The 13153-nt window shown below is 35.3% G+C and overlaps 1 protein-coding gene across 2 annotated transcripts in view; it reads left to right on the plus strand.

The window, feature by feature from the left end:
• The window catches only part of RASGRF1 (Ras protein specific guanine nucleotide releasing factor 1), a 212815-nt gene that overhangs the window by 77926 nt on the left and 121736 nt on the right, over positions 1-13153 (plus strand). For both annotated transcript variants that reach the window (XM_074231921.1, XM_074231920.1), the window contains 2 exons: positions 10844-10936; positions 12875-13128. In XM_074231921.1, the coding sequence (XP_074088022.1) occupies positions 10844-10936; positions 12875-13128 (347 nt within the window). The remainder of the gene's footprint in view (positions 1-10843; positions 10937-12874; positions 13129-13153) is intronic.

Below are 13153 nucleotides of genomic sequence, written 5' to 3' on the forward strand. Positions count from 1 at the left end.
ATATGAAGGAAAGAGAAAATTGAACTATATTTCAAATCCTGTCCCACAAACCTACTAGTCCTATGACCTTGGGAAAACCAAGTTCCTCCTATATGAAATGATTCAATGCCTTTTAAGTTCATTTATAGCTCAAAATCTGTTATATGATGATCTTATGAAGACCTGGGTCTGACTACTAACTAACCTAGAATTTGGTATTTTACCTCACCAGTCTGAGATTCAGTTTTCTGATAGTAAAGATTGTATTTATACCCCAGGTATATAATCCTAAATATTTTTGGTTTGTTTATTTCTGGAAATTTATATTATTCTGGAAAATGAAGCTAAAATATTTTTACAGCCAAAGTCATGGGTTTCTTTTGATGGTAGAATAAAAGTTGTTCCAAAGTCCTCTATAAATTATAAAGTACTATAAATGTCAGTTATTGTTTACCTAGGAATTTTAATTTTTTTCATGGTTTCCAGGTTACTAAAAACCTGTGTATTCAAGGTTTCTATTTTCCACCTTTGTGGTCCTTTTTAAAATACTCTGATGACTTGTTGTCTCAAACACAAGGTGAACAAATTTGAGAAAATATTCAAAGGAGTTTCTCATCCAGGTGAATAGATTTCTTTTTTAGCCCTGAAAGGTGACATAAATGTGGCAGAATCAGACCTCATATATAGGTTTTCTGTCTCCATTTCCAGTGTTATTCCCCCATAACACATTGATTCTGGTGATACTCTTAAACAATGCTTTAAATGGCTAATTATGTCCTCTAGGATAAAGCAAAAAAATCTAGAGACCAGCTTCTCACTATAATGTTTATCTCCAGCCAATGTAGCTAGGCTTCAGGCAAGAGAGGAGAGTGGAGACAACCATTTAGCTCCATCAGTCCTCAGAGTACACACTACTGGAAGCCTAAAACTGCTAAACCAAATAGAAAGAGACAAATGAGCAGATGCCATTCAGAATCCATACACTTTGTGTAGTATTCAGGGTTGAATATAGCCTGCTTAAAAATAGGAAACTGTTTAATGAAGAGCACTCTTCCAGCTGTGTGGGCTCAGCATGCTATACATAGCTCCCTTTATTTTAAGGATCCTCTTAGCAGCCCTTATCTCCAATAGCTTAGCCCTTCTCTAAGAAAAAAAAATGGATCAAATTTTGTAGGTGTGGGGAATGGCATTGAACTTAATGTTATGAAGAAAACTTTGTCAGGAAAGTCTCAAGGCTAGCTGATTAATATTGATTGAGCTCTCAAAATGAAGAAATAGGTAGAATTATGAGGGTTTTATAAAAGAGATTGATGAGAAAACTAAGGGATCAGGCCAAAGGATATATTCTTACTTCAATATTTTATGATAATTTAGCACCTTCACTAAAAACAGCCACAGGTTTCCAGTGTCTGATTTAATTCAGTTAGCCAAACAATGACAGAACTAGGACTAGAATTCATTCTCTTGACTCTCTGTCCAATGATCTTTGCCCTGTATTACCTCAGTTTCAGTTTCATAATTGATGTCTGTGTCTCTTAAAAAAAGAGAGAGAGCATATACCCCTGAGTTCTAATTGGTTTAGTCATTAATACCATATACCTAAATCTCGAGGTTTTTCCTTGGCTCAAAAAATGACCACATTATAATAGTTAACATTTATATCATGCTTTAATGTTTACAAATAACTTTACATCTTTTTTAGTTTGTTTTTGTTGTTTTTTGTGAGGCAATGGGATTAAGTGATTTGTCCAAGATTACATAGCTAGAAGTATCAAGTATCTGAGACTGGATATGAAAATAGGTTCTCCCGACTCCAGGGCCGATGCTCTGTCCACTGCATCACCTAGTTAATTCATTTTTTTTTAAATAATACTATGATCCTCACAACATATCTGTGAAGTAGAGCCTATTATTATCCCCATTTTACAGAGAAGGAATCTAAGGCAATGAGAGTTAAATGACTTGCCCAGAATATTTAGTACTCTAAATGTCAAGCTAAATGTATGCCCCATATGTGATCATTATTCTACCTCTGCTCTGCTTACTGTTAGATAAGTTAAAGATGGCCAAATAGCACTGAGACTGGTTAAGAACAGAACCAAAATAAGCATAGTTTAATTTGACAAACAAGTACTAAGTAACTACTATGGTATTATACTGGTTTCTGAGACTGCAAAGATAGATATGAAATCATACCTAAAAGAGCTTAAAACCATTTTGTGGGAATAGTTAGATCATGAAATAATAGGACCATAGATTCAGAGCTGGAAAGCATTTTAAAGACCATCACCCCATCTCACTTTTATGAATATGGAAACTGAAACCAGAGAGTTTAAGCATAATAAGGAGAAGGAAACAGACCCAAATAACAATAATACAAATTAATGGTCAAAGTGATCTGATGAATTCAAGGGAAGAATCATTGCTAGCTGGGGGCAAGGGGGAAAGAGCAAGGAAAGTTGAATGGAGGAAACAGTCACTGGTGCAGACCTTGAAGGGAAAGATGTTGGTAGGTAGATATTTAATGGAATAAAGAGTTCATTACAGGTTCAGATATGGACAAAGATATAGGAACAGAAAAAAAGGAAAGATGATGTAAAGTAACAGTAGGTTGTCTAGCTTAGTTGAGTCCAAGGAAAAATGTTTCTTTACAAGAAAAGAAATTTTACTAACACAGATGGCCAACACAATTAGTAGGAAATATTAGAAAGTATGGGAATAAGAATATAAAGTCTTTAGATTTGAGACCTCTAATGACTAGCTATTGCAAATAACAGAACTGAAAGTCATATTGAAGAGAAGTAGAGAAGAGGATGAAATGGAGAAAAAAATAAAAGAAAGACATCTACATACCACATTCCAAAAACAGAAAGACAAAAGTTAAATGAACTCTTGGGGTCACACAACTACGAAGCATATGATGTAGAATTATGACAAGTGGTATATCAGTAAATGTTTAACAACTAACTTGAGGGGAGGGGAGGAATGTATTATGACACACTTTTAAGTTTAATCTGCATCATTTACATTTTCTCCTTCATTTTCTTAAGTCTAGATATTCAGCAAAACAATAATTCAAACCCAGAGGTAGCACGGTGTAACATTTGCCAATTTCCAAGATAGAAAGGTTCACACCAATAATTTAACAATCAGCTCTCACAAGTCAGTTAGAACTGTCTCCAGCATACCCCAGATTATGAGTTTAGATCTTCCTGACTTCAATTCAGTATGTCACCTAGCTGCCAGTCTGATGAAGGTTCTTTTTATGATTGGAGGAATTCTCTGACCAATATGCTCATACTGTCAAGTCATTCCTTATTATTTTAGGAGACAGTCCTTTGTTCCTCTGGGACATATCTTCATTTCCAAGTCAACAAAGATATCTGGAGTCTCCATTTCCATATCAAGTGATCTCTATGATCACTTCCAGTTCAAAACCGTAAAAGTGGAATTATAGTATGGTGCCATATATTCTCTCCTTCTGAAAATCTAGTTTAGCATTGCAGTGTCCAAATAACAACCAAAGATAATCACTGTCCTGTTTAAGAGAAGTTAAGGTCTGAAACATATTTATAGTTGGTTTAAATTCAGATTGGAGGGAGAGAAACTAATGAGAGAGGATTTTAAAATTAAGAATGGTATTAACCACATGAAAGGATCAAGAAGGCAGGTGAGAAATTGGCAACATGGTTGGCTCAGATAATAAAAGGTACCAGGAAGTTAAATTAAATGCTTTCTCAAGAAACAATCTATTTGCAGAAACAACATGAAATGAGGTGCTAACTCTTTAAACAAGAGAATTTCAGAGAATTCAGGTTAAAAAAAGCCTTTCTAAAGATTATTTATAGTCTCCATGGTAGACTGAATTCATAGGCTAATGTTTTCTCAAGACAAGGTATCCTCGAGTGTACCTATCCTAATGGGGAAACACTTTCATATTAATCTCTTGCATTAAGAATGCCATATTTATATGGAAAATGCACTTCCAGATAAAAAGCAATTTTACAACTCATTTTCAAAGGCTTATGAAACTTTTAAGACTGATTTTAAATTAAGTCTGACAGAATATGTCAAGTGGCAAAGGATAAATTGAAGATGACCAGAAACTGGGAAACAGAAAATAAGAAAGTAGATTAAATCAGACAATGGAAACCTGTGACTGTTTGTGGTGAAGGGACTGAATTTTCATAAAATATTGAAGTAAAAAATTAGAATGTGTATGGCAAAAGCACACACATACACACACACACACACACACACACACACACACACACACACACACACACTCACTCTGGTAATCATTGCTCACCATCATTGTCTCCTTGCAAGTCAGCAGCCTCATGGCAGGCAGTTGGAAAGAGTTTTCAGGAAGGAAAATAAGAGTAGGAGGGAAAAATAGTTTTCAAATATGGGACACCTAGTGAGGAAATAATAGAAGAGAAAAAGCAGAGAGTTCACTAAGTAAAGGGTAACTTCAATCTGTCTCTGTTTAAGAACTCAATGAATAAAGAACTGTAAAGAGAATTGTACTATTACCACAAATGTCTTTTTTTTATTTCATTGTAGCAGTAATGTATGTCCTCAAGGAGCTTGCCATCCATAAAGGGGGGATATGTATAAAAATAAATAAATATAAAAGATATGCAAAGTAGTGAAAAATTGAAAGAACATTCCAAACATGAAATATAGCTTGTATAAAATCAGTCAGAAAACAGATTGCCATGCAAGTAGGTCATTTTGGCTGGAACATAATAATGTGAAATATGTATAAAAATACACGTTGGAACCAGGTTGCAAAGGGCTTTAAATGCCAAACAACCAAACTGAAAAGTTGGCATTTTATACTAGGAGCAAGTTGAAGCTTTTGGGCAAGAGGCATGCTCCTATTTGTGCTTCAGAAATGCAACTGAGTCCCTGGACAAAAGATGGTTTGAAGAAAGCTGAAAATAGGGGTGGGAAGATCATTTAGGAAAATAATGCAATTACAATTTGGAGGTGATGGGAAACATACAACCAACAAAATGGAGACCTAGTTCCAAATCCCCAAAATAAGAATTATGCACAAGTTATAAAGTAATTGTGGCTGTCTCCGTAAAGCCACAATGTCAAGAAGATACCAAGGTGAGAAGCTCATTAATTAACAGCAGAGAAGGGTAATCCTTATTCCATAAAATCTCATTCAGAATTCCCTTCCCCTAAGAACTCCCATATTCTAAAAGTGCAGCACAATCCAAACCACAGGTTTGTGCTTTGAGATCCATTTATAAATTTCCTCATTGCTGTTTCAGTTTCTGATGCTGCCCTCATCCAACTACACTATAGCAGTAAGCAGCAAAATTCAACTCTAACTACTCCCCCTTCAATGCTCTTGATGAGGTAGTAGGTACCTTCAAGAGCGCTCAGTCAAAAGACTGAGAATCAGAAACAACTGGGAAGGATGCCACTATGTATGTGAGCTACATCATGCTTGAAGTAAAAGGGACTGGCATTTGACAGGGGTCATTTCTTTCCTCCTAGAAGTTACTTGGGGCTGAGACTTGAATCCATTGAAAAGTGAATTCCCCAAGAGAAAGAATGAGAGAGCTTTGATGTCTAGCCTTTGGGGACCTACCATCAAAGTGGGAAGAGTCAGAAAATGAGCCATAAGGAAATATAAGTTAAAAGAAAGATGGAAAATTTCAAAGTTCTCAGAAGGAATAAAACAATTTAAAAGATTCAAGCATGAGAAGTAAGTCAACAGGGAAGATATTAGTCTCAGTCTATAAAAATTGGCCATAATAATGCTTTGCATTTATATTATGCTTTATAAATAAGTTTCCATATTCATCTCAATTAAACCTCAAAAATAATTCTGTAGGGCACAGAGGAGATGATAACATTCCCATTTTACAGATGACAGAGAGTTCAGCTAACTTGCCCAAAGTCATACCAAAAATAAAGGGGAACATTAGAATCCAGATCTTCCTACTTTAGGTTCAGATCTCTTTTCATTCCACCACACTGGGTCTTATATCAATGGGATTTCACTGTACCTGATTCCTCTCTAGGAAATAACATCACTTGCTCATGCAGCCTAATCTTTAAATAAAAAGTATGATTCTAACTGCTTGTCTTGGGTTTTTATTGAAAAGGTTACCCTCATTGCATTTTTTTCCACTATTCCCAGCTGAGTACATGTCCTAATATACCCATCTCCAAGGAGGGAGGCAAATGTTAAATTATCATGTGCTTCATTCTTCCCCTTTCTTTCATTCCACCCCTACCTTTTGTACAAAAGTGAAAATGAAAGCAGCCTGCAAATTCCAAATATCATTAAGGAAATGGAGATAAACAGAAATAACAGACAACAATTATCATGTAAAATATAGAAGAGTAAGATCAAGAAATTAACATAAGGCTATAGTTAAGTAATACTTTCAACTGATATAATTAAAAAATTAGAAAAGATCTCAGAGGTCATCTAGTTCAACTCCATCTTGACTCATGGTTCCCTACAAATGATCAGCCATTCCCTAGTGAAAACCTTCAATGATGAAAAACTCATTACTGTCTTTTGGAATTCTGACTTCTGAAATAAGAAGAATAAATCTAGCTCTTCTTAGGCATAGCTTTTCATAAGCTTGAAAACAACTATCAAGTGCCTCCAGCAACCACCCTGTCCCCAAGTCTTTTCTTCTTCTTCAACTAATTCTCATTTGCTAAAGTCCTTACCACTCTGGTTATCCTCAAATTGTTGTCATTCTCTTCTTTGTTTGTTGTTTTTGTTACTCAGTTATTTTTCTGTTATGTCTGATTCCTTGTGACTTCATTTGGGGTTTTCCTGGCAAAGATGTTAGAGTAGTTTGCCATTTCCTCCTGTAGCTTATTTTTTAGATGAGGAAACTGAGGCGAACAGGGTTAAATGACTTGCCTGGGGTTATACAGCTAATAAGTGTCTGAGGTCACTTTTGAATTCAGGTCTTCTAGGACTCCAGGCTAGCACTTTATCCACTGTGTCATTAACTGCCCCTCTGTTTTTTATAGTAAAGATCAAATATTTCATTTCAGTGTTCAAATTTCTTAGGGCATTAGATAAAAACCAAGCACTCCCCTTCACTTAATATTTATCGGTTTGATCCATTCCACCTTCTGCCCAGGACTGAGGAGTTATTTTAGATCATTAGTTGAGGGAGTCAGAAAAGGGTCAGTTTAGCTTTTAAAGAGTTCCATTTAATCAGCTAAGTGTTCATTTGTATGCCATTTGTGAGTGGACTTGAAGAAGCAGAACTGGGATTTCCTAAGGGAGAGGTCTTCTGGTTTCATGGGTCATGTCATAAAGACACCAATTAACCATCTATGTTTAGAAACCAAAAAACCCTGTATTGCAGTAGTCAGCAGACAACCCATTGGATTTTTCCCCCTACTAGTTCCTAACTTGAAGACAGATCTACACAATGAACCTTTGTGAAAGTGTCACTACTAAGGGCCAGGCAAAAATCATGCAGACCAAAGAGAGGAGTTTTGCTTCTGTCATAATTGCTATTGTTATTGCTGCTTTTGTTTCACAAAAGGGTTGCTGATATATCAGAGGAAGAGTGTGATAGTATAGGCTACTCCAATGGTGGTTACCAACTAACTTTATGTTATTGGAAGTTATATTTGATACAATAGACCTAGTATCATGGGCCACCTCTCTATTTTGTTTTAGTAATGCGTTTTCGGTCATACCTATTCAGGTCACTGCCCAATCTCAATTTCCTTATCTATAAGATGAATATAATAATGCCTGTGATACCTAACTCATGATAGTATGAATCTTATGATTACAAGGTTCAAATGATAAAAAATGGGAAAGTGTTTCATATAAATGAAAATTACTATTACCATTGAGAGGCAATATAGTGTAATTTTTAAAGAGGCAACCCTAGAGTCTGGGGAAAAAACTGGGTTCAAATCCTACCTATGCCATTGATCCTGATCCCCTGGCAATTTTCTAAATTGAAATGCAGTTGCTTACCTGTATTGATAGAGTTTCCCCATTGGGAGTTCCTTTGACAAAAAGGAAACCCCAGGTCTGATTTTTTAAAAATTAATATTATTGAGGGGAGAATGGCATGCTACCAAACCTCTTCATATTTCATGACTTTCCTTTCTCTTTTCCTTGTCTTTCTTGCTTTCTTTATTTTTCATTCCTTTATCATCTCCTGGAACTGAAATAAAAGCAGTGTATTCAGTGGCACATTCAAATATTCATAACTGACAGAAAAAATGATCAAGAATATATCATTTGCCCAATGGCCTACAAAGAAATCTGTACTTCCTCTTCCACCCCAGAATTAATGCTTGTAAAGCTAGAGTTCTTAGAGCTTATAACACTGACACTATTCCAGTGCTTGGTCATGACTAACACTTTTATTTTTAATTATTTCATGTATTTTTGCTTTGTCTTTCTAATGAATTTGTAACCTAAGTTCCATGAGGGCAGGCACTTATGATCATCTTACATTCCTCATAGCTCCCTTTGAGGTACTTAGTAGATTTTCTGCCTCCATGCTGTTGGATGTGAAATGTAAAATGTAAATTTTTTGAAGGTAGGAGCTCTTAGCATAGTGCTTTATAAACAGTAATTTTTAAAATTTTGTTCATTTGAACAAATATGGAAGGCCCTTCCTCTACTCCCTCCATCTCTACCTATTAAAATCTTACTCATTTTTCAAGGTTCACATTAAATAATTACTCCCCCATAAATCCTTCCTTGATTTTTACCACAACTAGATGATATCTCCCTGCTCAAAATTTTCATATTATCTTCTTTGCAAGTATAATGAATTTACCATTTTCTATTTCACAAAATAATAGTGATTGCCATGGAATAGACCTAGAAGATAGAAAATTGGTACTAAGATAGTGGTGTGCTAGTGAATGTTTAATAATAGGTTTGGGGAGGTGAAGTGATAATGACAGGTCACACTTTTTAAGTTTAATCTGCATTATTAATGTTATTGCTGTCATTTTTTAAAATCTAACCTAAACAATCAACAGAATATTTATTAAATCATGCCTTGATTTGTTTTTGTTGATTTCCAATGTTAAGTCTGAATGATCTGACTCCAGTCTACCCTTTCTTTGAAGACAGATACAGACTTAAGGCCCATGTCTGTCATACAGGTGGTGAGACCTTGGGCAAATCATTTAACTTCTCAATGTGACTCTCAAAGATTTTAAATCACAAAAAAGGTGCAACCGGCATTAGTAAAAGCCTTAATCTACTCAATGAAACCACAAGTCTAGTCCTTATTTCTAGTATGTGTGATAGTTATTCATGTTTGGCATTACATGAATACAAATATCTCATCCCCTATAGATTTTTGTGAGTTTCTTGAGGACAAGACCATATTTTACTTATCTTTGTATCTCCTAGCACATATATCTTTAATATATTTTTGAATTGAATGAATGAATGATATCACCAATTAAAAACTTATTGAATTTCTCTAAAGCATTTGAACAGGAATATACAGAAAGAGAAACTGCCCCAATCCTCATTGATTTTATATAGCATATCAGTTATTAAACTGGGAGAAGGCTTGACCCCAAAAGTCCTTCACCTGAGAGCAAAATTTATGGACTGTCTCTCTGACATATGTATTCTTTGAATACACTTTACTCATAATTCAGAATATCTAAAAATAACTATGGTTCTCAGTTTGACATAAACTTGGACATGGTTGCTTATTTTATCTTCCAGTTGTTTACTTAACTGGATATGCTAAGGCAATTGGCTCAGGGCCAGAGAAAATACAGGAAATTAAACATTTTATTGAGTATTCAATCACTGATTCCCTGAGCTTGTATTGTTCTTTTAGAATCATAGCATCATGGGCAAAGCTATGGCATAAGTTCTTTTTGCAAGCCAAAGGACTAACTTTCTAGATCTGAATGTCATTTAGCTTTGTGACCTTGGGCAAATAACATCCACAACTAAGGCATCAGTTTCCTAAAATGAGGAGAATTAAACTAGATTTGAGTTTTTCTACCTTTTGTGTATCATTTGACAGTCTAGTGAAGCCTTCAGGCCCCTCCTCACAGTAATATTTTTAATGGCTTAAAATAAGATACATAGTACTACAAAGGCAACCAAATGCTAATGAAAATAAGATACAACTTTTTTTCCTATCTTAGGTCATGGATTCCCTGAAATCTATTTACAAGTCCTTTAGGAGTCTGTGAACCCCAAATTAAAAGCCCCTGGAGTAAATGATTCCTAGTATCCTTTCCATTCTAAATCTAATCCTTAAACCTGAATTTATCTAGATCAATACCCACCTTTTCAAAGATATGGGAATAAGAGATTATTATTATTAGCAATAATGATACCTAGCACTTATGTAATGCTTTGAGGATTGCAAAGCACATTATGTATGTTATCTCATTTGAGAATCACAAATGTGTGGGGGACTTTTATTATCCCCATTTTACAGAAGAAACTGAGCTAGCCAGAGGCTGAGTGATTTGCCCAGGTCATCCAGTGAGTGGTTTCTAAATCCAGATTCCAAACTACAATTGCACTACCAGCCTGCCTTTAAATATCTTATGATTAATGAAAATTAACCTGATGAGAAGCTGGATCACCTGACTCCCATAAGCAATTACACCTTTCCATCACTTCATTATGTAATTATGGACTTTCTGACAATATTATCAGATGTGTCATTACAGAGACCATAGAAAATGATAGGAAGAGCAGGTAAAAATCTTGGAGACCAAAAAGAAAACTTTTACAGACCTGAGAATCTGTAGTATTGATCTGGACAGCCTCTTTGAATACTATACTTATATCCTTTTAATCACTGATCTTGTGTTCTGTTTTATTTTGTCTTTGTAGATTGCTTCCTTGCTCAAGGACAATGACCGAATTCAATCAATCCAAACTGTCACACCCAATGATGAAGATAGTGACATCAAGAAAATTAAGAAGGTTTATGCATTTTCTTTATTTTTAACATATTTGATATCTTATAGTACCTAAATAAATCACCTAGCACTTCCAGTAGTCTCTAAGTTTCCCCTTATCCCCCAGTACTTGATTACATCTCCAAAGACCCACCTCTCCCCTCAAAAAGAAAAATGCCATTCATTCTCATTTCTTTAAATTTTCAAAAACCAAAAAAACATAAAGTCCAATCATAGCTGGCATTTCTTTTTCTAAAATTAATCCAATTATTTTTATACTCCTCCTCCACCCAATTTTCTTTAAAAAAAATATAACCCTCATAACAAATAAGTATATCCAATAAAATGTTTGAAATGTCCAAAAATGTATGTATCTTGAGCCCTTCCTCCTTCAGTCAGTGCTTTTCTCACAAGATTGGATTTTACAGATCAAGAACACTATTGAATTGACTAAACCAGAATCAAACAACTAGTTTCTTAAATAAAAACCTCATTTCATTCTGATTAAGTTGGTGTGACACTGATATACTAAAGATTCAGAAAAGGACAGGAAATCCTCAAAATAATAGGTTATTCATTTGCCCAGTGACTGCTGGAATTTTTTTTCCAATTGTCTCCTGGCTTTTTTTCTTTCTATTTTGTAATGGGTAGAGTGAAGAAGAGCATCAACGATGGGCCCAGAGCTATTTAGAGTGAAAACAGTAGCATGGAACTGAGTAAACCTAGGTTTACAGTCAGAGAATCTATGTTCAAATCTCATCTCTGACTATATTGCCACCTATTCCAATTTAGGGAAGTCTTTTAACTTCTCTGAGCCTTATTTTCCTTATCTATAAAAATGAAGGGGTTGGACTAGATGGTCTCTGAGGTCCTTTCTGGCTCAAAATCTGTAAGCTTATGATTATAAGAATTTTCCTGAACAAGATCCCGGACTGGTTTGCCATTTTCTTTTCCAACTCATTTTATAGATTAGGACTTGGGCAAATAAATTTATGTGACTTGCCCAGGATCACACAGCTACACAGTGTCTGAGGCCAGATTTGAACTGAGGAAGAGGAATTTTCCCAACTCCAAAAATCAGCAATGAGTGGCAGAGCTGAAACTAAAATCCAGCTGCTCTGATTCTTACTTCTGGGCTCTTTCTGCTATGCTACTGAAATATAGGCAAACAGGGGAGGAAGGGGAGTGGAAGGAGCCATTCTTCAAATGTTCCTGTATATGAATTAATTTTTTCCCTGCTTCTTGCTAAAATTAGCCAGCAAAAAAGAATCAGATGACAGACATCAGAGTTAAATATTCCTGCTCATTTCCCTGTAGAATCAGTAGGCAGAAGTTCAAGATATGCATGTACTCAATTTCATCTGAGGAGTCCCAAGGATGAGATTAAGGCAATCTGCCTTATCAATTCTAATTGGATAACTCATCACCATCTTGATGAATATTAATTACAACCTTCTGGGTCTTTGAGACTCTCACCCTATTTTTCACTACTCCCCTTCAAATAGTTCTTGTTGTAGCCAGAATGGTCTTTCCCCAAGTTTATTATGCATTTCCATATCTAGTGTATACTCCTTTCTCAACTCCATCTGTTGAAAGTGATATCTTTTACCTCAACTATTTCTCATTTTAGATCTTTCCTTTTCCCCAATAAAATCTATCATACTCATCGTACTTGTCACATTTTATCAAATTCATCTGTGTGTGTATGTATATATATAAAATGTATATATGTATATATGTATATATATATAGAAATATATATATATATAAAATCTCCCTAAGTATATTGAAAATACCTAGAGGGGGAGACTAACATTTTTTTCATTTTTTTTTAAATTCTCATCGCCTTACAGAATGCCTGCTTGTATTTGGCACTGAATGTTTGTTGAGTGAATAAAATATAGTGCCATCTTTTCATACACATAATGGCAGGGGGGAAAAAATAAAATCCTCTTTTTCACAGGTGCAAAGCTTTTTGCGGGGCTGGCTCTGCCGAAGAAAATGGAAGACAATTATTCAGGACTATATCCGGTCACCTCATGCTGACAGCATGAGGAAAAGAAACCAAGTGGTATTTAGCATGCTCGAGGCAGAAGCTGAATATGTCCAGCAACTGCACATCTTAGTCAATAACTTCCTCCGTCCCTTGAGGATGGCTGCCAGCTCAAAAAAGCCTCCTATTACACACGATGATGTCAGCAGCATCTTCCTAAATAGGTGAGTGTTCTTTTGGAAGGGAGAA

This window comes from Macrotis lagotis, chromosome 4, assembly GCF_037893015.1.
Source record: "Macrotis lagotis isolate mMagLag1 chromosome 4, bilby.v1.9.chrom.fasta, whole genome shotgun sequence".
NCBI lineage: Eukaryota > Metazoa > Chordata > Mammalia > Peramelemorphia > Peramelidae > Macrotis > Macrotis lagotis.